This window comes from Dipodomys merriami, unplaced genomic scaffold, assembly GCF_024711535.1.
Source record: "Dipodomys merriami isolate MVZ:Mamm:240054 unplaced genomic scaffold, mDipMer1.0.p SCAF_1, whole genome shotgun sequence".
In the NCBI taxonomy this organism is placed as follows: domain Eukaryota; kingdom Metazoa; phylum Chordata; class Mammalia; order Rodentia; family Heteromyidae; genus Dipodomys; species Dipodomys merriami.
In genome coordinates, this window is record NW_027202270.1 from 1,290,158 (window position 1) to 1,317,582 (window position 27,425).

Below are 27,425 nucleotides of genomic sequence, written 5' to 3' on the forward strand. Positions count from 1 at the left end.
ATGAGGGGGGAGAACATCACCAGGGTCAGCACCTTCATCCTGCTGGGCTTCCCCACGGCCCCCAGGCTGCAGCTCCTGCTCTTCCTCCTGTTCCTGCTCGCCTACCTCTTTGTACTGGTGGAAAATCTGGCCATCATCCTCACTGTCTGGAGAAGCACCTCCCTCCACAGGCCCATGTACTACTTCCTGGGCTCCTTGTCTTTCCTAGAGATCTGGTACGTTTCAGATATCATCCCCAAGATGCTGGACGGCTTCCTCCTGCAGCACAAACACATTTCTTTTGTCGGGTGCATGACTCAGCTCTACTTCTTCAGCTCCCTGGTGTGCACCGAGTGCGTGCTCCTGGCCTCCATGGCCTACGACCGCTACGTGGCCATCTGCCACCCCCTGCGCTACCAGGTCATCATGACCACGGGGCTCTGTGTCCAACTGGTGGCCTTCTCCTTTGCCAGTGGCTTCACCATCTCTGTGATCAAGGTCTACTTCATCTCCAGTGCCACGTTCTGTGGCTCCAATGTCCTGAATCACTTCTTCTGTGACATTTCACCCATCCTCAAGCTGGCCTGCACAGACTTCTCCACGGCTGAGCTGGTGGACTTCATCCTGGCCTTCATGATCCTGGTGTTCCCTCTCGTGGCCACCATCCTGTCCTATGGACACATCACCCTGGCCGTTCTGCGCATCCCCTCGGCCACAGGCCGCTGGAGAGCCTTCTCCACCTGTGCCTCCCACCTCACCGTCGTCACCATCTTCTACATGGCCATGATCTTCATGTATGTTCGTCCCCAGGCCATCGACACACGTAGCTCCAACAAGCTCATCTCTGCAGTGTACACTGTCCTCACACCCACGATTAACCCCCTGATCTACTGCCTGAGGAACACAGAGTTCAAAGACTCCTTGTGGAAGGTTCTGGGCTTGGGTGCCCCTCCACACTAGGATCATGATGGGCCCAGAATTTCATTTGTAGTGATCAAACAATCTCATAGAGCACCTAGTGCTCTGCCAGTGGTTGAGCTCAACTGAACGCACCTGTAGACCCATCCCCAAGGGTGAGCTTCCACCCTGACACCTGGTCAGCAAAGGACCACCACCCAGGGAGGCCTCTGGGGGATGGATCAGGAGCCTGAGGTCCCCTTCCTGCCCCAGCCCTGCCCTCCTCTCTGCCCCAGGAGAAGCCCCCTGACATTCAATGCCAGGCAGTAGCTTGGGTGCTTTGAGGGGTCTGCGAGTGAATCATAAAGCATGTATGCTCTTCTGTTCAGCTTCTGTGGTTCAACATTTTATACGTATATATTTATATATGTGTGTGTAATATATATTCATGTAACACACATACTGCACATGATTGCTGATTGACAGCATTGTGGACAATGCTGCTATAAGCATTCTGGCTAATAGTTTTTATTAATATCTATACCGTTTTTTGAGCTATCAGGAACCATATCTAGATTACATCTAGGCACCTATGTCGATTACATTTTAATGCTGCATTGGGGATATGTATGGTCAGGTTTAGTAGAACCTGCAGAACTCTTGCATGTGGACTCACCAGCTGACCCTCCCACCAGCAGGGCAGGACTCCCATGGGGGCCCAGCCTCACCTCAGGTAATATCACATGCACATCTCACTGTTGACATTCTTCTGCATTTCTAGTGGTGTTCCATCAGGACTTTGATTTGCATTTCTCCTAGAGAGAGATAAACGATGTGCGGCATCTTCTCACATGATTCGTTATTATCCTTTTGTACACATGCCTTCTCCAGTGCCTGTCATGTGTTGCCTGTCTTCACACACAGGGTCTCTTTCACATACACAGGTTCATATATATTCTGGATCCAAATCCTTTTTGGATTCACGTAAACGGCTTCTTCCAGGTGATGTTTTCATTGCTTTCTGCCAGCACTGGGGCTTGAACTCAGGGTCTCAGGCTTTCACCTGGGTTTTTCGCTCAAGGATGGTTCTCTACCACTTAAGCCACACCTCAAATTCTGGTTTCTTGCTGGTTAATGGGAGATAAAAGTGTCCTGGGCTTTTCTGCTGTGAACCATGATTCTCTGGCCTTCTGAGTAGCTAGGATTATAGGTGTGACCCACCAGTGCCTGGATATTAGTGTTTTGAGAAGGGAAGTTCATTTATTTAGTCCAATGTTTGCACTTCTCCCACTTGTAGTTAATTTTCCATTTAGGAAATGTTCACCCCACCACCAAGGTCAGGAAGATCTTCCCTTTTCATTCTGTAGGCTTTATTGCTTTATCTTTCATATCTGAATGTGCAATCCATCTGAAATTGATTTGCACTTATGGTATTGGATGACCCATTCTTCTGTAAAAGGATCTGAATCTGACGGAGCACAACACCTGTCATTTAAAAACAGAACTTTCCCCTTGTCTGGGTCATCCTTTGCACAAACCAAATGGCAGAGTAACTTCATCATCTGAGGTAGGGCCCCAGTCCCTCCCATGTGTCTCTGTCTGTCACTTCCTGTCCTGGGGCCACACTGCTGTCACCATGGCCTGGGGCTGCCAAGGGTTGTGGATCCAGTCACCTGTTAAGGGCAGGTGGATGCGTCCACATTCCAGCTGCTGGGAATGGAGGAGCTGTGACCGTTTGTGTACAAGTGTCTTAGAGAGCCGAAGTGTTCCTTTCTCTAGGATAAATACCCAATAGTAGGATGGACAAGTCCATGTTTAGTTTTAAAGGGAACTGCTGAATTCTAGTGCCTGTGCCATTTTGCATTCTCACAAGACATGGCAAATCAGTTGACCTCTTGGCATCCCTTCCCGCATTTGCCTCTTACCTTTAGTTGCATTCTAGTATTTCTCACAAGTGGGTACCAATATCTCATTGTGGATTTCATTTCATTTCTTCAGCAGCTAATGAAGCTGGCCATGTTTCTATAGCCTTATAAAACCTCGTCAGTGAAATGTGTGCTCACGTACTTTACCCGTTTCCTGCTTGGACAATCTGTTTCCCAGTGTTCTGTTTTTGAAGTTCTTTAGGCATTATGTGTTCCAAATGCAAGCCCCTGTTTGTAGCTTGTCTGTGAAGAATTCCTCACAGCAATTTTTTTAGTAAGGTCCAATTTTTCTCACTATGAATGAATTGGGCTCTCAATGTCAGGTGTAAGAATTCTTTCCCTAAGCCTAATGTTTGCCTCCTATTTGTCTCTTAAATTTATGTCTCTGGTCCACTTAGAGTTAGTTTTACAGATGAAGTTTTATTGCGTTCCACTTTCCCAATGCCTGTGCAGCTGCTCCTGGGCCGTCTCTCATTGAATCACATTTGCCCTGCCATTAGACATCAGTAGAGAATATCTGTGCTGATCAACACAGGTGCCGCACTCTGTTTTATTGACCTGTGTGCCACTCAACACCACAGACTCCATCAATCAAAACTACATGTTCTTAACTGATATTGTCATATATAATAAACCTTAACCTTGGAAGAACGATTCCTCTGGCTTTAGTGTTTTTGCAAATTATTGTGGCTAATCTATGGTTTTTACATTTCCACCAAAATCTTACACACTTGACCGATGTCTGAAAAGGGAACCATTGGTGAGATTTTGATAGGCAGTCCCTGAATGCTCAACTTGGGAAAAACTGACCACGTCTCCGTGCGCTGATCCAAGAGCACAGCTAGTGTCTGCAAGTCTTGCGATCTTTGATTTCTCATGCCAGCATTTTATACTTGTGTGTTTTCCTCTATTGCAACCCAAGTACTACACTTGATTTGGAATAACTATAAATAGTATCACATCTTTCATTTTTCTAGTGGTTTTTTGTTAATCCACACCATGCTGTGTGTGCTGTGAGTTTGTGAATTTACCTTGGATCCTGCATTCTTGCTGAACTCATTCACTAGTACTGGGACCTTTTCTGTAGATTACTTTGGGTTTTCTACAAAAGCAGTCATATTTACAGAGAAGGACAGTTTTATTTCTTCCTTTCCAATCACTTTCCTTCACTGCTTGAGTTAGAAGTTCCAGTGCCCTTCCAACTAAGTGGTGAAAACAGAAATCAGCACCTTACTTTTTAAAAAATTCTTTTTAAAAATGTAATTGCACAGAGGGGTTACAGTTACACAAGTTGGTTTAATCAACCGATCTCACTTTAGTTTTTAGTTGTGATGGTTTAATCTTTCTTTTGTTGTTTTGAGACTTTTATATAGTGGCTTTGAACTTGCCTGGCCTCTTGCCCAAAGGGAGTCCTGTGATGGTTGATCTTGTCAGCTTACATAGATTGCAAAGTGTGGAGGAGATTATTTGTTAAATACGTCTCTAGGGAGGTGTGTGCAGCGTTTCCAGAGAGGATTGACCCAGGGGGAAGACCCACCTGAGTTTGGGCTGCACCTTCCCTCGGCTGGGGTCTGCGTGGAGTGAATGGGAACAGAGGAGAGAGCCCAGCAGTGCAGCTCCCTCTCCTTTCCTCCCCCACCCCTGCTTCCTAGCTGCTGTGATGTGAGCACTTCCTCTCTATCATACCTTCCCTGCTATGATGGTCTGAAGTCATGAGCAAAAAGACATCCTCTCTCTGGAGAGTTATTTTGCTCAGATATTGTGTTGCAGTGATGGAAATCTAAAGCATTGGCTATTGTAAATATAATGGCGATGAACATTATGTGCAGGTTTTTGGGTGGACACAAGTTATCAAGGGACCAGCAGTGAGAAGTGGGTTGAGATAATATTGCCTGAGGTCTCGATCACACCATACCTGAAGCCAGTGCACACACTCAACTTCTGTTACTGTGAGACTTGTGTTGTTTCCTTTTCATGGCTATTCCTCACATATCAGGTATTATATAGTATCTCACATGGAGACTTGAGAGGAATATGATTTGGGGAGACCGTGCTTTATAAAAAAGTTCACTATGTAAGAGTGAATACTATTGTATGTGATTCTCACGCTGTGATTATAGTTGTTATGTGGTTGTATGTACATCTAGAAGCTTTGTCACTATCATTGAAAAAGTATTGAGGCTGGGTTTTTAGATCCCTGGCAGAACTCCAGGTAACTCATGCTGGTAAGTCAGCACCTCACCCCCACGTCAAAGAAACAGATATGGGGGAGGACAGGGAAATATTTACTACGTGGTGGCCAGGAGAAGGCAGCATTTCAGTCCAGCCATTTTCAGGGGTCCAGGCATTGGCCTCAGGTTAAACAGAAACCTGGGGTGAGGTCAAGATGGTATGCACGGTTAAGATGGCCCTAAGTCACAGGTGTGGCCTCGCTGACCTGGGCTATCTCTGACCTTGAAGGAGCTCCTGAGCAGTGGTTACCCCTTCCACCAGAGGGTAGTTGGCTTCCTGAGCCGTTCCGCTTCTTGGTTGCAGTTTTGCCTTTTGCCACTAGCTAAGGAGATAAAATTGTCTGAGACAATTCACTTGCCTTTTGTGGCGTGTTTATTAGTGGTAAATCCTGTCTTTCCTGGAGCCTAAGGTAATTGTAAAGTGACCTCTGGAGGGAATGGCTCAGATCAAAGGACAGATATTAGTGTGTGTGTGTGTGTGTGTGTGTGTGTGTGTGTGTGTGTGTGTGTAGTTGGGGCTATAGCTTGTAGTTTAGATCATAGGCCCAGTAAATCAGCTTCTAAGTTGCTGCTTACAGGTAGCTTCTTTTGATAGCTATCAGGTTTTGTCTCTGTTCACTACTATTGAATTTGCTTATGTATTTTCATTACTCCGGTCCAGTGATTGCTCAAGCTGAAATGGACAGAATGACATATATGAGTTTATAATTGGAGCTTCATTAGAAGAGACTCCCAGGAGCACACCACTCGCCTCCTCTCTGCACAGTACCCCCTCCTGCTGCTCCCTGTGCACTGCCCCCTCTGCTCCGTGTGCACCCCCTCCCCCGCTGTGGGCACCACTCCTTTCTGCTCTGGACACGGAGAGGACCGTTGCTCGGGCCACAGTGAGGACCCGCAGCCGGCATCACTAGGGTTTTATGTGAGAGGTCTCACAGCCTGGGAGCACAGCTCGGTCTATTCTAGTTATAAAACTCTTACTAGAAGTACATCAGAACTCCAACTGGAAGATGACCCATGACCACACCCCTTCCCCCACAGTGGTTAAGACAGTGCCAGGGCTTCTTCCAGCCCAGCTCTGGGCGAGGCCCCCAGGGAGGAGTGGGCAGTGTGCCAGCAGAGGAGAGAATGCCCATACACCGAGGGACACAACGTCCATGGGGCAGGGGGGTCAACTGGCCTTACCACAGAGATGTCTGAACTTGGTGTTACTTTCTGCATCTTGGGGCAGGTCTGTCTCTGTCTCTGTATCTCTCTTCATCAGTAAAAAGTTGTCGAATGCCAGAACCTTGTCTTGGGGAATAAGGCAGTACCTCTACAGGTAAGATGCAGCCAGGAAACAAGAGGAGAAAATGTGAAAACTCCATCCTCTGTGGGCAGAAGAATCTGGAAGGACTGGGAAGGTCACCAGACTTTCTAGAGATGTGATTAGAGAGAGACCTTGAGTCAGGGGACTTGGAGAAGGGTGACTGTTGAGCTGCAGGGCCAGGGCTGTGTGTGTGGAAGGCCAGGTCACAGAACCACCACGCCTGGGATGGGTCAGGGGTCTGGTGCTGGAGGAGGGCACCGCTGGAGGGGAGGGAAGGCGGCCCCACCCCCAGATCTCAGGGTCCCAGGCAGGATGCCTCCAGGTGCTGCCCCCACACCACCAAGCGCTGGAAGTCTTGGGCCCACACAGGTCTCCACAGGCAAAGGAGAACGAGCAAAAGCAAAACCCAAACCAGACCCTGCAGGTCTGTCATTCTCCATTATAGAAAACCTGCAGAATGATCTTAGTTTCACAGCTGCATCCCTGCCATTTTACGCTCTGAGAAGTTCAGACTTCAGAAAACAAGCATCCTTGTTCAGTATGTATGTGCGGCAATGGAACTGGGACAGGGGAGGGCGGGAGGGGTGAGGAGGTAGGGCCGCTGGTGGAGGGGAGACACTGATCTAAATGTACTGTACCCACAAGTGCGGCGTCCACACCCTCTCCACAGGACTGGAACAATGGGGGAACTGCACACGGATTCCGGGGCCCTGGGCTAGGAGGGCTGGCGCTCAGCACCCCTCAACTCATGCTGGGTCTGTGTTTTCCAGTGCTACTCAAGGGACTTGCCAGGACCCAGGGAGAGAGCCCGGCCCTCAGTCCTGACCCGGGGGGGGGGTCTAAGCTGGGTGCAGCGCACCACCCCACACCTCTGGGGCTCCTGATTTCCAGCCCCGTCCCCCAGCTCTCCTGTCTCCCCTCTTCACTCAGAGGGTCTGGGTGCTCTCTGGGTAGTTGGAGTCCAGGTGTTCTCCGGGTGGCCAGGATCTGGGTGCTCTCCAGGTGACTGGGGTGTTCTCCAGGTGACAGGAGTGCTCTCCAGGTGACAGGGGTGCTCTCCAGATGACTGGGGTGCTCTCCAGGTGACAGGGGTGCTCTCCAGGTGACAGGGGTGCTCTCCAGGTGACAGGGGTTCTCTCCAGATGACAGGGGTGCTCTCCAGGTGACTGGGGTGCTCTCCAGATGACTGGGGTGCTCTCCAGGTGACTGGGGTGCTCTCCAGATGACTGGGGTGCTCTCCAGGTGACTGGGGTGCTCTCCAGATGACTGGGGTGCTCTCCAGGTGACTGGGGTGCTCTCCAGATGACTGGGGTGCTCTCCAGGTGACTGGGGTGCTCTCCAGGTGACTGGGGTGTTCTCCAGATGACTGGGGTGTTCTCCAGGTGACCGGGGTGTTCTCCAGGTGACCGGGGTGCTCTCCAGGTGACCGGGGTGCTCTCCAGGTGACCGGGGTGCTCTCCAGGTGACCGGGGTGCTCTCCAGATGACTGGAGTCTGGGGTGCTCTCCAGGGGACTGGGGTGCTCTTCTGGTGACCGGGTCTTCTCCAGGTGACCGGAGCCCGGGGTGCTCTCCAGGGGACTGGGGTCCGGATGCTCTCTGGGTGGCTGGAGTCCGGGTGCTCTCCGGGTGACCGGGGTGCTCTCTGGGTGGCAGGGATCCGGGGTGCTCTCCAAGTGGCCAGGGTCCGGGTGCTCTCTGGGTGACCGCGTCCTCTCCAGGTGGTCGGGGTCCGGGTGCTCTCCCGGTGACCGGTCCTCTCCAGGTGGTCGGGGTCCGGGTGCTCTCCGGGTGACCGGTGCTCTCCAGGTGGTCGGGGTCCGGGTGCTCTCCGGGTGACCGGTGCTCTCCAGGTGGCCGGGGTCCGGGTGCTCTCCCGGTGACCGGTGCTCTCCAGGTGGCCGGGGTCCGGGTGCTCTCCCGGTGACCGGTGCTCTCCCGGTGACCGGTCCTCTCCAGGTGGCCGGGGTCCGGGTGCTCTCCCGGTGACCGGTGCTCTCCAGGTGGCCGGGGTCCGGGTGCTCTCCCGGTGACCGGTGCTCTCCAGGTGGCCGGGGTCCGGGTGCTCTCCCGGTGACCGGTGCTCTCCAGGTGGCCGGGGTCCGGGTGCTCTCCCGGTGACCGGTGCTCTCCAGGTGGCCGGGGTCCGGGTTGCTCTGCGGATGGCAGGGGTCCAGGTGCTCTCTAGTCCCTCTCCCCCTCTCCCCGCCCCTTCCCCGCGCCCCTCCCTTCCCTCCTGCGCCCCGCCCCTCTCAGCCCCGCCCCTTTCTTCCCCGAGCCCCGCCTCTCGCTGCGCCGCCTAGGCCCCGCTCTTGCCCTCTCTTCGCCCCGCCCCTCCTTGCCTCTCCTCCGAAGGATCTCTCCAGGCACCGCGGACACCCTGCTCGTGACGTCACAGCGGCGCGCCGGATGAGGGAAAGGACCCCGTCGCGACCGCGTCCCCTCAGGTCCTTGAGCCGGCGCCGAACGGACGCGCAGCGATGGCCTTGAGGCTCCTGAGGCTGGTCCGGCCGCGGGCGGCGGCGCGCGGGGTGAGCGGGGCGGCGCGGGGAGCGGGCGGGCGGCGCAGGGCTGCCCCTCTCGGGCGCGGCCCTTCCCGGTGTCCGCTCTGGGGCCGGCCTCGGTCACGCCGGCTCCGCGGACCGCGCGCCTCCCGGCCCCCGGCTCGGCTCCGGGCCGCCGCTGGGCCGCTCGCAGCCAGTCAGCCCGGTGCGGTGGCCTGAGGGAGCGCGGAGCGCGGAGCGGGGCGCGGCCGCGAACCCACGCGCCCGGCAGCAGGGTCGGATTCGGAAGGGAGGGGACAGTGCGACGTCACTGGGTGCGGGGTGGGGGCGTGGGGACGGCCGGAGCCGCGGGGAGCCGCGGGAGACCCTGACCACCGCAGCCCTGCCCAGCTTCTTCGCCTGCCCGTGGAGCGAAGCAGCAGTGACAGACTGTAAAGGGCTGGACCTCCGCGCCGAGATCTTGGGTTTTGAACAGAGGAATGCAATAGCCCCGTTCAAAGCCGTAAGAGCCGGGCGTAGGTGGCCCAGGCCCGTAATCCTAGCTACTCAGGAAGCTGACGCCTGAAGATCACAGTTCAAAGCCCGCCTGGGCAGAAAAGTGTTGCCGTGACTCAGGTGGTAGAGCGCTAGCCTTGAGCAAAAGAACACTCGCCCTTAGTTCACGTCTCAGACCTGGGACACGCACATGCAGAGCCATATGAATGTAGTTAGGTAAATTGGAAAAGAGAAGAGAGAAAAATAGTTATGTAATCCAGGCCCTGCACACACTGGCAGCGGTGTGTTTACTCCTGGGCACTACCAACTAACAGGGGTACAGAATCACTTCTGTGAGTCCAGGAGCAGGATGGAAAGGCTATAAACATTGAGACTTGAAATAACTGAGGAAATTCGTTATGAAAGATCAGTTATGCTCTGATTTTAGCAATAGAATACTGTGAAGGATACCACTTGAGCCACAGCTCCACTTCCAGCTTTTTTTGGTAGAGGGGAGGAAGTGTCTCACAGATTTTCCTGCCTTGGCTGGTTTCAAACAACAGTCCTCAGATCTTAGCCGCCTAACTAGCAAGGATTTACAGGTGTGAAGTACTGGTTCCTGGCTAAGACTCTAATATTCAAGAATTACTTGCTAATGAGAGGGGGAAATCAGGAAGCTCTTGGTTGCTATTGTCAGCCTTCCTGGGCATCTGCTCTGTGCTAATATGTGGTAAATACGAGTTGGGAAGATGGTTTGTACATCACCCAGAGTGTCCCAAAGGAGATGGTGGTTAACTTCTGGGACCAGTGTAATGCCCTGGCCTCAGGACTTCTGCCTTTAAGTCCCTCCTCTGATGTTCACCTGGCCAGTTCCTTAGGATCTTCCAGGTTGTTCAGATGTCACTTCCTCTTTCAATATTAAAACTCATTTTGTGTGTCCTGCCATGCTTCCTTTCTCTCCACAGCACTTGCTTCACATGATATATTATTTACTTGCTTTGTTGCACCATGTGCATTATCTAGCTGCTTAGTGTGTACAGACACATGCACGTGCATGCACACACACGATTTTATTACTTTAGTGAATGTTTAGTATTCCGTAAGTTGGTTGTGTCTCTTTATATATATATATAAGTACATGTAAATATGTATAGAGAGATATAGACATGTAGATATTTATATCTGTATAGATATAAGAATATGTATATAAATAGATATGTAGATATCAATATATAGAGATATGTCAGTATATATAAATATTTGTACATAGATATGTTTATCTATCTATCTATCTATCTATATACATATCTTCCCCCTGAGGTTTGAGCTCAAGACTTGAACTTGCTAGGGAGCACTTCACCACTTGAGCCATGCTGCCAGCCCTTTTTACCAATAGGTAAATGTTAGATACGGTCTTAATAATTTTTTGCCCAGGACCAGCCTCCTGCCTATGCATAGCTGGGAGTAGGGGTGTGAACCATAATGCCTGGCTTCTTTGTTGAGAGTGAATCCTGATAACTTTTATGCCCAGAGAGGCCTGGAGCCATGAACTTCCTGATTCCTGCCTCCTAAATAGCTGGAATTGCAGACATGATACCATACCTGGCCAGAAACTTTTTTTTTTCATTTTTAATTGTTTTAATCAAGTAATGTAGCTGTTTGAAACAAATTTTAATAGAACAAAGTTAAGGATTACTGTATTAGGAGAACCTCTAAATCCAAATTGTGTGAATTTGAATTCCACTGAAATTTGGCACCAGACTTAACATTAGTTGAAGCCCAAACCCTTTCCTTAGGGAAGCTCTGAAAATTTCAACCAACAGACTCTCAATAGCTTGCCACCATGTATGCTGGTACACAGTCTCAATAGCAAACAGGCCCTGCTGCAAAGTATTTCAAACCTAGAAGGTATGTGATTTTTTTTCTTTCATGCGATTGTTTCTAATGCATTTATAAGATTATTTCTTTGTTGCTTTGTATGTCCCTCCCCCACAGTATAACCCCTGCTTTCACTGTAAAAAAAAAACAACAAAAAAAGAAGGTATGTGAGCCAGGACCTGGTTTTCAAAATTCTTCTGCTATTGGACAGTTAAGGGTTTCTATTGATATATTTTGATACTGAAAACCATATTTCATTGAGTATCCTTATAAGTAGATTGTTGCATGTCTGTCTGTTCTCTTGGGATTGGTCCTTGATGTTAGACCTTTTGACCCTTAGCTTTAATCCCTGTTAGCAGTTCCTAAGGGTGAGCACTCTGTCCTGTACTAACACTGAGCGTCAACGTTTCTCAATTTGATGCATGAAAAGTATATTCTTGTGAAGTTTTTGTTTGCTTTTTGTAGCTATGTAACATTTTCATGTGGCTATTGTTATATTTAATAATTTCTAAAAAAGCTGTCAATCCGTACAGGTTATATAAAAAGGTCAAATATATTGACCTTATTTATTTATTTATTTATTTATTTTTTGACTGGTCGTGGGGCTTGAGTGCTAGCTCAAGGCTAGCGCTCTACCACTTGAGCCACAGCACCACCTCTGGCTTTTTTTGCTTATGTGGTGCTGAGGAATCGAACCCAGGGCCTCATGCATGCAAGACAAGCACTCTACCACTGAGACACCTTCCCAACACTAGTTTGTTTTTTAATAGTGTTCCTCTGCCCTCTTTTGGTAATTTTTATTTTGTGGGGAGATGATTTTGACTTCAGTGTATAGAATAGATGGGGGTGGTAGGATGGGCCAGGAGGAGGGGTCTTGTGTGTGGATGAGAGGTGTGAGCATGTCATGTGAGAGGTGAAAGCATGTTGTGTGGGTGAGGGGTGTGAATATGTCATGTGGGTGAGGTGTGAACATATTGTAGGTAAGGTGTGAACATGTGTGGATGAGAGGCATGAACATGTCGTGTGGGTGAGGTGTGAACATGTGTGGATGAGAGGCGTGAGCATGTCGTGTGGGTGAGGTGTGAATATGTGTGGATGAGGTGTGAACATGTGTGGATGAGAGGCGTGAGCATGTCTTGTGGGTGAGGTGTGAACATGTGTGGATGAGAGGCGTGAGGGTGTGATTGAGCTGGGGAGGGAATGGATGTCCTGTCCAGAGAGGCAGGGAGTTAGAGTCTGTGGGTGTGGTTTTCAGGAAGGAGGAAGGCACGAAGGTGGTGCTCATGTTTGCAGTGCACTGTTGGGTAGTAGGCGTTCCTCGTGTGGGATGTGGGTGTTACACTTCTGTTGTAGGTCTGTTAGCTTTCAGCTGCCTTCACAATATCTATCTGGATGTGTAGAGCAGGGCTTAGCTCAGGAGACTGGGCCACCCCGTCACCCAGCTTCCCTCTCTTCTCTGACATCCATTCTTCTATCTATCTATCCTCATCTCCATCCATCCATTTAACTGCTTATCCATCCATTCATCCATCTTTTCACTCATTAGTCCACCAACATTGCATCCATCCATTTAACCATCCATCCCCCACCCACCTGTAAATCTGCCTATTCATCCAGTTTTCATTGAACACAGCACACTTGTTTAGCCCTGAGGGTTTAGCAGTGCACAGATAGAGACTATACCAGTTTGTAGGGAGCTAGCATAGGGTAAGAAGGAGTCAGCTCATTATAAACAGATTAGCAGATTAAAAAGGTGTCCAAGTTAAGCCAGGCCTCAGTGGCTCACGCCTGTAATCCTAGGTATTCCAGAGGTTGAAGACTGAGGTTCAAAGCTAGGCAGGGCAGAAAAAGACTGTGAGACTCTTATCTCTAATTAGCCACCCCAAAAAAGGCAGAAGTATAGCTGTGGCTCAAGTGGTAGAGCCTTGTGCCCCAAAAAGATAGGTTTTTATTTTTTAAGGTTTTTTATTTTTTTTAATCATAGAAGAGGTCTCTTGATAATTTTTACCTGTAGTTGCTAATGTCTACAGTAACTGGAATGGTCATGCTGTGTTGTGTGGTGTGTTTTTCAGGCACAGATTCATACCAGCGTACAGTGCAAGCTGCAGTATGGACATTTGTCCTACTTACTTGGTGATAGGACAAGCAAAAGACTGACAGAGTACAGCAGAGTGATCACTGTTGATGGCAACATATGCTCGGGGAAAGGCAAGCTCGCGAAGGACATTGCGGATATTCTAGGTATGGATCCGAGGCTCGCAGACGTCATCTGTCCCTCACGTACATGCTCGCTTATCCCGCCTAGTCACTGCTTTTTTGTAGTGACTAGGTAGAACTGGGTCTAAAATAGGCATTTCACATTTTTTAAGTGCTTAAAAGCTGTTTTTGATATTAAATCTATGCTAATGGTCAGTTTGGTAGGCATTGAAAGCAGACCCCTTCTGTGAGCACCATGATGTGGACTGTGGCAGCCTCCACACGGACAGAGCTACAACTTAGAACTGCTTCTGACTTTTGTGCTGAGGCTTGTCCACCAGGCCTTTCTTTGGCATTTGATAGCAGCTGTGCGCTTACACAGCGGGGTTCCAGAAGAGGTCCTGGGAGAAACCACACTGGAGTGCAGTGTGACCTGCAGTGCTCACATGCTTCCACTGTGTTGCTTTAGGTGCCTCGCGTGCTCCCTTTCCATGCCATGACGTGTGGGCGGGGCGCTGGTGGGAGGGTGGCTTTCTCAGCCCTAGCAGTGGCATCCGGATGGGTTTTGTGTTTTGGTTAGTCTGTGCTGCTCAATAGTGGGAGCAGAGGATGGCTCCTGCTTCATCCTAGTATTTCTCTTTTCAGGCATGAAGCACTTCCCTGAAGCAGGGATACATTATTCAGACAGTACCACAGGGGACGGGCGGCCCCTGGACCTGGAGATGGCTGGCAGCTGTAGCCTGGAGAAATTTTATGATGACCCAAGAAGCACTGATGGCAACAGCTACCGCCTGCAGTCGTGGCTGTATGCCAACCGGCTCCTGCAGTACGCAGACGCCTTGGAGCACCTGCTGAGCACAGGTCAGTGTCCTTGGCCAGGGGTGGGCACACCAGCCACTCCCAAGGAGCCAGTAATTAGGGTTATTCTTTCAGTTTTCCTGGAGGTAAATTTTGTTCTGGTAAGATTATAAATTCCTGAGGTCCATTCTATCATTGCTTCAGAATAATGTTAAAGAGGAATTGTTTTACTTTTGTGTGTGCACTGGAGTGAGCTTTATGGACTGTATGTAATTTTTTTTTTTTTTTTTTTTGTCGGTCGTGGGGCCTGAACTCTGGGCCTGGGTGCTGTCCCTCAGCTCTTTAGCTTAAGGCGAGCGCTCTACCACTTGAGCTACAGCGCCACTTCCGGTTTTCTGGTGGTTTATTGGAGATAGGAGTCTCATGGTCTCTCCTGCCCGGGCTGGCTTTGAACCGCGATCCTCAGATCTCAGCCTCCTGAGTAGCTAGGATGACAGGCGTGAGCCACCAGCGCCCGGCACTGCATGTAATTTTTATGCCACTGCTGGAAGCACAGAAGTGAAATTTGTAAAAGGACAGAGAAAAGAGAACTTGTAAGTGACTGGGAGGAAGCAGTATCTCATGAAGATGGAGAGTGTGTGCCTTACAGAGCTGAGATGGCAACAGAGCAGGCTGCTTCTGGAAGTCTTGATGGTCAGGATAGAAGCTAGGCCTTGAAAAGATTGGCAGAGGGAGGCAAAATACTCAGGGCTCTCGAGACCCTTACAGTAAGGGAACATGTGTCCCTAGACACATCTTGGTGAGGAAGAGGTGGTCAGGGGCTGTGTATTTGGATAGCCTGGGAGCCAGGTATTAGGAATCAGTTAGGAGGTGAAGAGAGGGGAGCTGAAAGGGCACGTGTAGATAAGGTCCCACCCAGGGACTGTTTTACAGTTCTGGGAAGCAGAAGCAAGTGTAAATTTAGGATCTGATTCCCAAACATCCTGAGAACTGAAAACAGATGTGCTGCTGGTTCTGGGCGAGAGCCACTGTGCTGTGTTGGTTGAGTCATAGGTGGGAGCTGTTGTGTATGTGCTGGTGGTCGGTGGCGGTAGGAGCCGTGGTATGTATGTGCTAGTGGTTGGTGGCGGTAGGAGCAGTGGTGTGTATGTATGTGCTGGTGGTTGGTGGCGGTAGGAGCCATGGTACGTATGTATGTGCTGGTGGTCAGTGGTGGTAGGAGCCATGGTATGTATGTATGTGCTGGTGGTTGGTGGCGGTAGGAGCAGTGGTGTGTATGTATGTGCTAGTGGTTGGTGGCGGTAGGAGCAGTGGTGTGTATGTATGTGCTAGTGGTTGGTGGCGGTAGGAGCAGTGGTGTGTATGTATGTGCTGGTGGTTGGTGGCAGTAGGAGCCGTGGTGTGTATGTATGTGCTGGTGGTTGGTGGCGGTAGGAGCCGTGGTGTGTATGTGCTGGTGGTCAGTGGCGGTAGGAGCCGTGGTGTGTATGTGCTGGTGGTTGGTGGCAGTAGGAGCCGTGGTGTGTATGTATGTGCTGGTGGTTGGTGGCGGTAGGAGCCGTGGTATGTATGTATGTGCTGGTGGTTGGTGGCAGTAGGAGCCGTGGTGTGTATGTATGTGCTGGTGGTTGGTGGCGGTAGGAGCCGTGGTGTGTATGTATATGCTGGTGGTTGGTGGTGGTAGGAGCCGTGGTACGTATGTATGTGCTGGTGGTTGGTGGTGGTAGGAGCCATGGTATGTATGTATGTGCTGGTGGTCAGTGGCGGTAGGAGCCATGGTATGTATGTATGTGCTGGTGGTCAGTGGCGGTAGGAGCCGTGGTGTGTATGTGCTGGTGGTTTGGTGGTGATTGGAGCCGTGATATGGGTGTACTGGAGAGAGGTGCTGTGTGTCTTTGTGTCTGTGAGGCAGTGGTTGCTGCATGGCTGACAGCCCAGCAGTCATAGTGATTTTGAGGAGTTGGAGCTGAGAACAAGACCCCTGGATAACGAAGGAGCAGACTGTCAATCACGTGATTGGGACTCACAGCCTCCTACGCCATTCTCTTCCCACATATGAGTACATGTCCACGCAGTGTGGGACCATGCGCCTGTATCAGACTGTTGTACCAATCACACTGTTACCTTGCCTTTCCAACATTTACTGGTGACTTTCTTCATGAGAGTGATGCTCATCTTGATTAGTAATGCTCTGAGTATGAGCTCCCTGACGTACGCGTGAGCTCCCTGATATGTGCTCGTGCTCCTGACGTACGCATGAGCTCTCTGATGGTGTGCGTGTGCTCCTGACGTACGCATGAGCTCCCTGATGTGTGCATGTGCTCCCGACGTACCCGTGAGCTCCCTGATGTGTGCATGTGCTCCTGACGTACGCGTGAGCTCCCTGATGTGTGCGTGTGCTCCTGACGTACGCGTGAGCTCCCTGATGTGTGCCTGTGCTCCCTGATGTGTGCATGTGCTCCCGACGTACCCGTGAGCTCCCTGATGTGTGCATGTGCTCCTGACGTACGCGTGAGCTCCCTGATGTGTGCATGTGCTCCTGACGTACGCGTGAGCTCCCTGATGTGTGCGTGTGCTCCTGACGTACGCATGAGCTCCCTGATGTGTGCATGTGCTCCTGACGTACGCATGAGCTCCCTGATGTGTGCATGTGCTCCTGACGTACACGTGAGCTCCCTGATGTGTGCATGTGCTCCTGACGTACACGTGAGCTCCCTGACGTGTGCGTGTGCTCCTGACGTACACGTGAGCTCCCTGATGTGTGCATGTGCTCCCGACGTACGCGTGAGCTCCCTGATGTGTGCATGTTCTCCTGACGTACGCGTGAGCTCCCTGATGTGTGCATGTGCTCCCGACGTACGCGTGAGCTCTCTGATGTGTGCATGTGCTCCTGACGTACGCAGGAGCTCCCTGATGTGTGCATGTGCTCCTGACGTACGCGTGAGCTCCCTGATGTGTGCGTGTGCTCCTGACGTACACGTGAGCTCCCTGATGTGTGCGTGTGCTCCTGACGTACGCAGGAGCTCCCTGATGTGTGCATGTTCTCCTGACGTACGCGTGAGCTCCCTGATGTGTGCGTGTGCTCCTGACGTACATGTGAGCTCCCTGATGTGTGCGTGTGCTCCTGACGTACATGTGAGCTCTCTGATGTGTGCATGTGCTCCTGACGTACGCGTGAGCTCCCTGATGTGTGCGTGTGCTCCTGACGTACGCGTGAGCTCCCTGATGTGTGTGTGTGCTCCTGACGTACATGTGAGCTCCCTGATGTGTGCATGTGCTCCTGACGTACACGTGAGCTCCCTGATGTGTGCGTGTGCTCCCGACGTACGCAGGAGCTCCCTGATGTGTGCGTGTGCTCCCGACGTACGCGTGAGCTCCCTGATGTGTGCATGTGCTCCTGACGTACGCGTGAGCTCCCTGATGTGTGCATGTGCTCCTGACGTACACGTGAGCTCTCTGATGTGTGCATGTGCTCCTGACGTACATGTGAGCTCCCTGATGTATGCATGTGCTCCTGACGTACGCGTGAGCTCCCTGATGTGTGCATGTGCTCCTGACGTACACGTGAGCTCCCTGATGTGTGCGTGTGCTCCTGACGTACGCGTGAGCTCCCTGATGTGTGCATGTGCTCCTGACGTATGCGTGAGCTCCCTGATGTGTGCACGTGCTCCTGACCTACGCGTGAGCTCCCTGATGTGTGCGTGTGCTCCTGACGTACCCGTGAGCTCCCTGATGTGTGCGTGTGCTCCCGACGTACGCGTGAGCTCTCTGATGTGTGCATGTGCTCCTGACGTACACGTGAGCTCCCTGATGTGTGCGTGTGCTCCTGACGTATGCGTGAGCTCCCTGATGTGTGCATGTGCTCCTGACGTACGCAGGAGCTCCCTGATGTGTGCATGTGCTCCTGACGTACACGTGAGCTCCCTGATGTGTGCGTGTGCTCCTGACGTACCCGTGAGCTCCCTGATGTGTGCGTGTGCTCCTGACGTACGCATGAGCTCCCTGATGTGTGCGTGTGCTCCTGACGTACGCATGAGCTCCCTGATGTGTGCATGTGCTCCTGACGTACGCGTGAGTTCCCTGATGTGTGCATGTGCTCCTGACGTACGCGTGAGCTCCCTGATGTGTGCGTGTGCTCCTGACGTACGCGTGAGCTCTCTGATGTGTGCATGTGCTCCTGACGTACGCGTGAGCTCTCTGATGTGTGCGTGTGCTCCTGACGTACGCGTGAGCTCCCTGATGTGTGCGTGTGCTCCTGACGTACGCGTGAGCTCCCTGATGTGTGCGTGTGCTCCTGATGTACGCGTGAGCTCCCTGATGTGTGCGTGTGCTCCTGACGTACGCGTGAGCTCCCTGATGTGTGCGTGTGCTCCTGACGTACGCATGAGCTCCCTGATGTGTGCATGTGCTCCTGACGTACACGTGAGCTCTCTGATGTGTGCATGTGCTCCTGACGTACGCGTGAGCTCCCTGATATATGCACGTGCTCCTGACGTACGCGTGAGCTCCCTGATGTGTGTGTGTGCTCCTGACGTACGCGTGAGCTCCCTGATGTGTGTGTGTGCTCCTGACGTACGCGTGAGCTCCCTGATGTGTGTGTGTGCTCCTGACGTACATGTGAGCTCCCTGATGTGTGCATGTGCTCCTGACGTACGCGTGAGCTCCCTGATGTGTGCATGTGCTCCTGACGTACGCGTGAGCTCCCTGATGTGTGCATGTGCTCCTGACGTACACGTGAGCTCTCTGATGTGTGCATGTGCTCCTGAAGGATGTGTGCACCAGCCCCTCTAGTGGCCATGGGGGGAACTATAGAGCCTCACTCAGAGCATCACTAACCAAGGTCAGTATCACTCTCATGAAGAAAGTCACTAATCATTGTTGAAAAGGCAAGGCCACAGCAAGACTTGTGCAACAGTCTGCTTTGGATTTTTGCACCAGGCCCCAACTTCAAAGCCCATTTAGTAGCATGGACATAATAGCTCATGGATCACTATAATGTCTTTTTGAAACGTACTCCAGTATTTATTTTCTGACAACCTATTTCTTAAAATGAAAAACAGCTGGGTACCAGTGGTTCACACCTGTAATTCTTGCTACTCAGAAGGCTGAGATCTGAGGATTGTGGTTCAAAGCCAGCCTGGACAGGAAACTCTTATCTTCAAGTGACAACCAAAAAAGCCAGAACTGGAGCTGGGGCTCAAGTGGTAGAGAACCAGCCTTGAACAAGAAAAGCTAAAGGAGAGTCTCCTGCCCTGTGTTCAAGCCACATACTGGCTTGCACACACACACACACACACACACACACACACACACACACACACACACACACACACACACACACACACACACACACACACACATTTTTTACTTGTTAAATGCACACTAACTTATTTACTTTTATGCTGCACAAATCTATTGACTAGTTACTTAACAAGTACCCTTCATGTTCCAGGCTTATTGAGGGCCTGCAGGAAGGAGGTTTATATTTTCATAGGGACAGAAAACAAGTCTGAGAAGTGTTAGTTGTAATGGGCTGTAGCAGGGCTGGAAGGTGCGGAGGCCCCTGCCGAGGCCTGGCAGGGCTGATGGTGGTGACTTGTACTTGTGATGTGTTGGGAAGAGCAAGGCTGGAAGTAGATGGAGATGAGGTTGGAGAAAGAGCCAGGTGGGCCTGGAAAGCCATAATGGGCTGGTTTTTTTCTCTGAAGAAGAGAGGAAGCCATTGGGAGGATTGGGCACACTGATTCTGTGCTCAACTCAATAGGAAAGTGACCCTCTGTTCCCTGGGGGTGGGAGAGCAAGCGGGAAGGGAGGTGGGGACGCGGGGCTATTTGGAGTCATGGGTGGGACGCACAGATGGTGTGTGAGGAAGGGGACATGAGGTATGCGGGGAGTCCCAGACCCGGAATCTGACTCATGCTGTTAGGCAAAACAGCACTGAATGGAAGTGAGGGCAAAAATCTCTTGTTTAAAAACAGAAGTGTGGTGGCACATGACTGTAGTTCTGTCCTTTTGAGATACAGAAGAAGGAGGACACGGAGTTTGAGGCCAACCTGAGCAAAGTTAGCAGCAAAAACTTATCTCAAAAACAAAAGTACAGACAAAAGGCCTGGGGACGTGGCTCAAGTGGCGGAGCCCCAACCTAACATGCGCTATGCCTTGGATCTCTGGTACTGACTAAGTAAGTAACACACATGTATACATGTGCACACACACACACTCACACACAATGTTACCAAAAACCAAAATATAATTTTCAAAAGTGATTTCTCACTTATAAATAGCATAGTTTTCTAGTGTATTTGGTCTGTAATCAATGAGTAAATGATCTCTTTTTCTGTTTGTAAATTGAAATTCCTAGTTAGCAGTGCCTTTTATCTCTCTGGGTTTTAATTTTTGTTTTCATGATTTCAACAGGACAAGGTGTAGTCTTAGAGCGGTCCATCTACAGCGACTTTGTCTTCCTGGAGGCAATGTACAAGCAGGGTTTCATCCGGAAGCAATGTAAGTTCTGACATGCGAGCTCCATGTTGTATGCACAGCTCCGTGTGCAGACATGCTTCTGATGTACATGCAAGCTCCCTGACATGCACACGAGCTCCCTGATGCATGCATGAGCTCCCGAAGGGCGTGTGCTCCAGCCTCTGTAGTGGCTATGGGGGGCACTGTTCTCTGAGTGTTGTAGAAGGGGTTGTTACCTAGAGACAACACCATGGCTAACCACATTTCTACAGGGAAGACGGAACTCCCTCCCATCTGCCCTCTTCCCTTACCTTTCCCTGTGGATGGAAGCCCAGATGCTGGACAACACAGATACCCCGCAGCTCCTGCAACCATCCCTAAGAATCAGCCTCTCACCTTTGGCCTTGCAGGACTTTGGATTGTCCAGCAGGATGGAACTGAGATGTCTTCTTCCCCTGTGCCAGCCCTGTGTTTTGCCAATATCATCCTTGCTGATAGGAGGTGGCTGAGGGCAGTTGGGAGATGCCCCCAGTCTGTCATCTCTGTCTGCACTGGTCTCTAAGTGCCGCAGAAGACAGGCAGTGGGACTTTATAGAAAAGCCTCTTTTTGACCCTGTTGTACCTGTGCATCTGGAGCCCTCAGAAAAAGGTTCCATGGCTCCTGGAAAACCATCCTATGTTCACACCTAGAGTGTGCACACATAACACAGCTCCTGGAAAGCCGTCCCATGCTCACACCTAGAGTGTGCACACATAACATGGCTCCTGGAAGGTGTCCCATGCTCACACCTAGAGTGTGTACACAAAACACGGCTCCTGGAAAGCCGTCCCATGCTCACACCTAGAGTGTGCACACAAAACATGGCTCCTGGAAGGTGTCCCATGCTCACACCTAGAGTGTGCACACAAAACACGGCTCCTGGAAAGCCATCCCATGCTCACACCTAGAGTGTGCACACATAACATGGCTCCTGGAAGGTGTCCCATGCTCACACCTAGAGTGTGCACACAAAACACGGTTCCTGGAAAGCCGTCCCATGCTCACACCTAGAGTGTGCACACAAAACACGGCTCCTGGAAAGCCGTCCCATGCTCACACCTAGAGTGTGCACACAAAACACGGCTCCTGGAAGGTGTCCCATGCTCACACCTAGAGTGTGCACACATAACACGGCTCCTGGAAAGCCGTCCCATGCTCACACCTAGAGTGTGCACACAAAACACGGCTCCTGGAAAGCCATCCCATGCTCACACCTAGAGTATGCACATATAACACGGCTCCTGGAAGGTGTCCCATGTGTTACCCCCCTCCCCCAACCCCTGGAAAGCTGTCCATGCCTTACTTAGAACATGTGCCTCCCACAGTTCCTGGAAGGCCGTTCCACGCTACACCTAGAATGTGTAACCTCCCTCCCCCACCCCCCTCTCCGCCCCATATAGCTCCTGGAAGGCTGTCCCATGCTACACCTAGAATGTGTAACACCCCCCTCCCAATAGCTCCTGGAAGGCTACACCTAGGATGTGTAACCCACACAGCCCCTGGAAGGCTGTCTATGCTACATCTAGAATGTGTAACCCCCCTCCCCCATAGCTCCTGGAAGGCTGTCCCATGCTATACCATGAACACACCCAGGTGTGTCCCCCCCCATAGCCCCTGGAAGGCCTACATGCTACACATAAACATGTACCCCCCCCCCCAAGGCCTTCCACATGCTCACACCTTTTGCTGTGCGGCAGTGCTAACTGTCATACAGCTCTGAGAACTGTGTATGCTCTCTCGCACCAGGTGTGGACCACTATTACGAGGTGAAGAACCTCACCATCCGTGAGTACCTCCCCCCACACCTGGTGGTCTACATCGACGTGCCGGTGCCAGAGATACAGAGGCGAATCCAGGCAAAGGGGGATGTAAGTCAGCCTTTGTGTCCAGATCTGGGGTTTTACTGCATGAGCCATTCCTCCCGTCTGTATTGCTCTAGTTATTTTTGAGATAGAGTCTTACTGTTTGCCCAGGCTGGGCTGGTCATATCCTCCTAATTATTCTTCCTGTTGTAGCTGAGATGGCAAAAATGAGCTACCGTGCTTTACATGAGGATCTCATGAGCTTTTTGCCTGGACTAGCCTGGACCCACGATCCTCCCAATCTCAGTTTCCAGTAGCTGGGGTGCCAGGTGTCGAGGCACTTATCTAGCTGTTGTTTGAGATGGAGTCTCACACATGTTTTGCCTGGCTTGTCCTGGAACCACACTCCCCCTGACCTCCAAGTAGTAAGGAGTATAGGCACCTGTCATCAGTGCCAGGCTCTAGGCTTCTTGTGGTACACCTTTGTTATGTGATCAGCACCTAGCAGAGCTCTAATTCCTTACTATTCTTGCCAGGTCAGGTGACACATGCAGCAGGTCCCGGCTGAGTCTGTATGTGGAGGGGAGAGGCGTGCCCAGCCAGCCTGAGTGGGTGACACCCGCAGCTGAGTCTGGGGCCACTTGGTGAAGATGAAGAGCTGCTTTCCCTGTGCCATCTGTCATTTGAGTGGCTCTGTGCTGACACCTGCTCTTCCCAGGGGAGCTGCAGGGGTCTCATGTCCTACTGTTCCCATGTTCTTGCCCTGGCAGGACCTGAAGTGGCCTTTCCCTCTTCCTACATACCGGCCTAGAGCAGTAGCATGCACAGCCAGTTGCTGTCTTCTGACTGAGGCTGCTGGGTAGCAAGCACCCTGCTTAGGCAGGGTGGAGTGTGCAGAGGCGGGCAGGTCTGTGTCTGCTGCAGTGCTTAGTCCAGGAGGAAACACGGGTGTGGTGGAGAGGCCGGTGTCTCATGTGAGGCCCTGGGGTTCCCTCCCCAGAGCTCCTTTCTTGGAGAGGTTCACAAAGCTCCTTCCAAATGGCAGGCTTCTGTAGAGTGGATATGGGGGCTGCTGTTGTCCTTTGCTGTCCTGTGCAGCTCAGTTGCAAGCATGCATGAGATATGCAGCTCCCTACGCAGCCTTAGGGAATATGTGACACGTGGCAAAGCTAACTGGTAACTGAATATTTTGTCTGGTATTTGCGGGTTAGATTTTGTGACAGTTGAGTGTTTGTGGGGTGTTCTCATGGTCAGTCTACATGTGATCTTACTTCACTTGGACCAAACCTAGTGATAGAGGTTTAGACCCTGCCATCTCCTATAGCACTTCCTCACCCCACATTTACCAAGCTGGCGCTGCACACTGGCCATCAGGAGCTCATGGAGCGCAGGCGCTTGCCCCGGGCCCAGGCCTTGCTGAGGAAATTGGTCCCTTTTGTGGTCAGCATGGTAATGCAGCACCCCTGGCAGGTGTTCCCTGGGCCTCCTTCACTGCATGCAGGAAATACTCTTGTCCCCTCCCTCCCCCATCTCCTCACCTCTCTTTTCTTTTCATCAGGCATAATTCATACTCCAGTAAATTCACTTACTTGAAGTATATAACTAAGTGATTTTTAGCAAATTTACCAAACCCAGCAACTACCTTGTTTAGACTGTTTCTGCCATTTTGTAAACTGTAGGCCTGTCCTCTCTTCCCTCCTGTGCCAAGCCACATTTACTCTGTGCAGGAGCTTATGTTCTGTGGAGCAGACAGACCTGTGGTAAGCAAGGAAGTAATGAGGTAAAGGCCATAGAAATGGAGCAGGGTGAAGAGAGAAAGCAGCGCAGCCTTTGCTTTGCTAAACTCTAAAAAGTTTTAAATACAAAAACCTGCTACTCAGAATGGAATTTGACTTAGCATACATCAGACAACAAGGGATGTAAAAGAGAGAGTGGAGGGGTTTGACAGGGACAGGGAAGAGGTAGAGCCTCTGACAGGCGGTGGCTGAGAGCAGTTGGGAGAGGCCCCTGGTCTGTCATCTGTCTGCACTTGTCTCTTAGGTGCCGTACAAGATAGGCAGCAGGACTGTTGTACCTGTGCATCTGGAGTCTGTGAGCTCACTGGGCCAGGCTAGGTCTTCCCTGCACGGAGGCCCTTCCTGGCACCCCACAGTGCCTGCAGTGCATGGCTTGGTGATGGAAAGCAGTGCCATGGGCTGTCTTTGCATTTTACATATGTACAGATAAAAATAATGATGTCTGGTCAGCCAGGCACCAGTGACTCACACCTGTAATCCTGGCTACTCAGGAGGCTGAGATCTCGGTTTGAAGCAGCCAGCGCACAAAAGTCCCCGTGAGACTCTTATCTCCAATTAACCACTCAAAAACTGGAAGTGATTCTGTGGCTCAAGTGGTAGAGCACTAATCTTGAGTAAAAAGAGGCTTAGGGACAATGCCAGACCATGAGTTCAAGCCCTACAACCAACCCAAAATAAGTTAAAATGATGGCTGAATGTTACCTACTTTGATTTTTCTGCTTTTGTTTAGCCACATGAAGTGAAGGTCACCACAGCCTATCTCCAGGACATCGAGAATGCCTATAAGAATACCTTCCTCCCTAAGATGAGGTGAGCCCCACCCCCTGCTGCTTGGTAGGACTGAAGCTGCTTCCCATTACATTCTTGTCTCTGGCTTCTCCAGTGCCGGGTGTTGCCCCGGTGTTTCAGTCAGTGTTTGTGAACAAGGATGGTAGGAGACATTTCAGTTTGATTTTTGTGAGGTTTTGGTTTGCTTATTTTTTCCAGTATTTTTTCCTGTTTCATTATGTCCTAGACATTAGTGCTAGAAGTACACCAACCTCCAGTCCATGAAATGTTTCAGCACTCTCGGACTCAGGTAATTTTGAGTAAATAACGTAGGATTTCTTGAGATCCTCAGGGTGCCTATGGAGAAGTAGATGAGAGTTAGTTTCCATGAGTGCTTGGTGGGTTAGAGGAGAAGACACAGCTCCTTTGTCTTCCTCCCTGTCCACTTCTTGTCTGGTAGGGAGTGTAAGGGAAGAGTGTTTTCATCCAGGCTTCAGCTGCTTGCTCTGAAGGTCTGGGAGTGTTGTGTAGGGAAGTCATTACTGCTGCCTTAGTCCAAGTTCATGCCCTTATAGGAAATCCCGGAGTCATACGGTTTTGTGAATAAAAACAAAGCCAAGTATAGTAACTATGAAGAAATGCTCTAATTTACATTTTTATTTATTTTTACTTCTTCATCATAAACATTGCAACTGATGTTACTGCTTCTGGTAAGTTTGTCTTCTGTAGGGAAGACAGTGGCCTGTAAGCGCCTTTCACCCTGTTCTGCTCTGTTTTTAAGACCAGATGTGCAGGAGAAGAAGCTATTTCTATAGTCTAGGCCCAAGGGAATATAGAGAGCTACATAAATGCACAGCATAAGCAGAGGTAGTTAACTTTTGAATTCCAGTTCCAGACATCCCTCCGAAGGTCTTCTGGCTGCAGACAGCTGGGAAGGAATTTCCTCACCAGTCATCCCAGACTGCTTAGCCCTGACTTCAGGGATCCAGGGTTTCACCTGCACACAGACAGTGAGATTGCTCTTCCTTGCAGTCGCTTTCAGGAGCCTGCCTGTCAGGGCTTCCGGTGATGGTCAGGTATAGCTAGCAGCAGGGTTGAGTACCTCCCTTTACTGGGCTCTGCACACTCCAGCTGCACGTATTTTGTCCTGCGATCTCAAATGTAGTCCACTCCAGAGTCCAGATACGCTTCTGAGGCTCAGGGAGGTTAAAACAGCTCCCTCCTTGCCACGTGCGCTTCCTGGGGACGATGTGGCAGAGCCCACTGATCAACTTGATTTTCTCATCACTGACTGCTTAGCTGTCGCAGGCCTCACTGGTGGCTGGGCTGTTTTCGGAGGCCTCTGCTCAAAGGTGCAGGATTGAGTGGTCTTTGAAGGAGGATTTTACAAAGCGGCCTGTGCAGCCTGGATGATCTGCTGCGGCACCCCCCTGGTACCCATGCCCAGCTCCACTGCTGGGCTGCAGGCAGTGTGCATCAACGCTGTCAGCCTCTAGGTGGCGTTGCAACTCCAGGACCCAGACACACCGCTCGGCACTGCACCCTGTTAAGAGTGGTGGGGCAATGTGAGAGGGCACTGCAGGGGTGCTGCCTGTGACCTAAAGGCTTTTCTCAGGGGCCTTTGAGGTCATTACTAATTTTCCGGTTGTCCAGTGCTATAATTCACTCATGAGGTAGAGAGCCACACTTACCTGGGAGAAGGAGGCCTCCCTGATTCCTCAGAGAAAACGAGCCTGAGATTTCTAGGACAGAAGAGCTCAGGTCACCCTTGCCCAGGGATTTTAGACTATTGAATTATAGCGTATAAACCTTAGCTGACATTTGTTCTGTTTATTTTGCCCCCAGCTTCAATCACCCATAAGGCAAAAGTACACACTAGACCCTCTGTTTATGGCTCTGGAATGGGTGAGGTCCACTCTGAGTGAGGAGCCATGACCACTGATGCCTGGGTCTGGTTCATTTTGCTTTTATATTTCTTCCCACACTGACTACCTCCAGCTAACGGCGACTTAAGCCAAGCTCTTCCAGTGCATTGTATGAACAAGGTCAACATAAAGCATTTTCTCCAGTGTTTGTTGGAATCACATAAAGTGTCACTGTGAAGTCGAAGATCATTCTTCTGTCTACTTGTGTCAGGGGCTGTGTCACCCGCAGCCCTTGTGGAGAGCAGGGTGCGTGTGCTCAGCTCATCGACGTGCTTTTTCTCAGGAATTGTGGTTGGGCTTTGCTTCTAAGAAGTAAGCAGTCTGTGGCTGCACATATGAGTGCCAACACATGTATTGAATTGATTGACTTTTCTAGATGCACATCAGCCATTATGACCCCTCCTGTTAGTGTAGATTTATTAAGTCTTGAGCATTTGGACAAGCAG

General features: G+C 50.9%; 2 protein-coding genes across 2 annotated transcripts in view; both read left to right on the top strand.

The window, feature by feature from the left end:
- LOC138816741 (olfactory receptor 6B2) lies at nucleotides 1-939 on the top strand. The gene has a single exon (XM_070006823.1). It carries the CDS (start codon nucleotides 1-3, stop codon nucleotides 937-939), a length of 939 nt encoding a protein of 312 aa, XP_069862924.1.
- A 7,813-nt stretch (nucleotides 940-8,752) lies between these two features.
- Ndufa10 (NADH:ubiquinone oxidoreductase subunit A10) overlaps nucleotides 8,753-27,425 on the top strand; it is a 47,420-nt gene continuing 28,747 nt past the window's right edge. Inside the window, exons 1-6 of the mRNA XM_070005821.1 lie at nucleotides 8,753-8,867; nucleotides 13,265-13,433; nucleotides 14,034-14,249; nucleotides 20,604-20,690; nucleotides 22,435-22,556; nucleotides 25,017-25,096. Coding sequence (XP_069861922.1) covers nucleotides 8,817-8,867; nucleotides 13,265-13,433; nucleotides 14,034-14,249; nucleotides 20,604-20,690; nucleotides 22,435-22,556; nucleotides 25,017-25,096 — 725 coding nt within the window. The 5' untranslated portion in view covers nucleotides 8,753-8,816. The remainder of the gene's footprint in view (nucleotides 8,868-13,264; nucleotides 13,434-14,033; nucleotides 14,250-20,603; nucleotides 20,691-22,434; nucleotides 22,557-25,016; nucleotides 25,097-27,425) is intronic.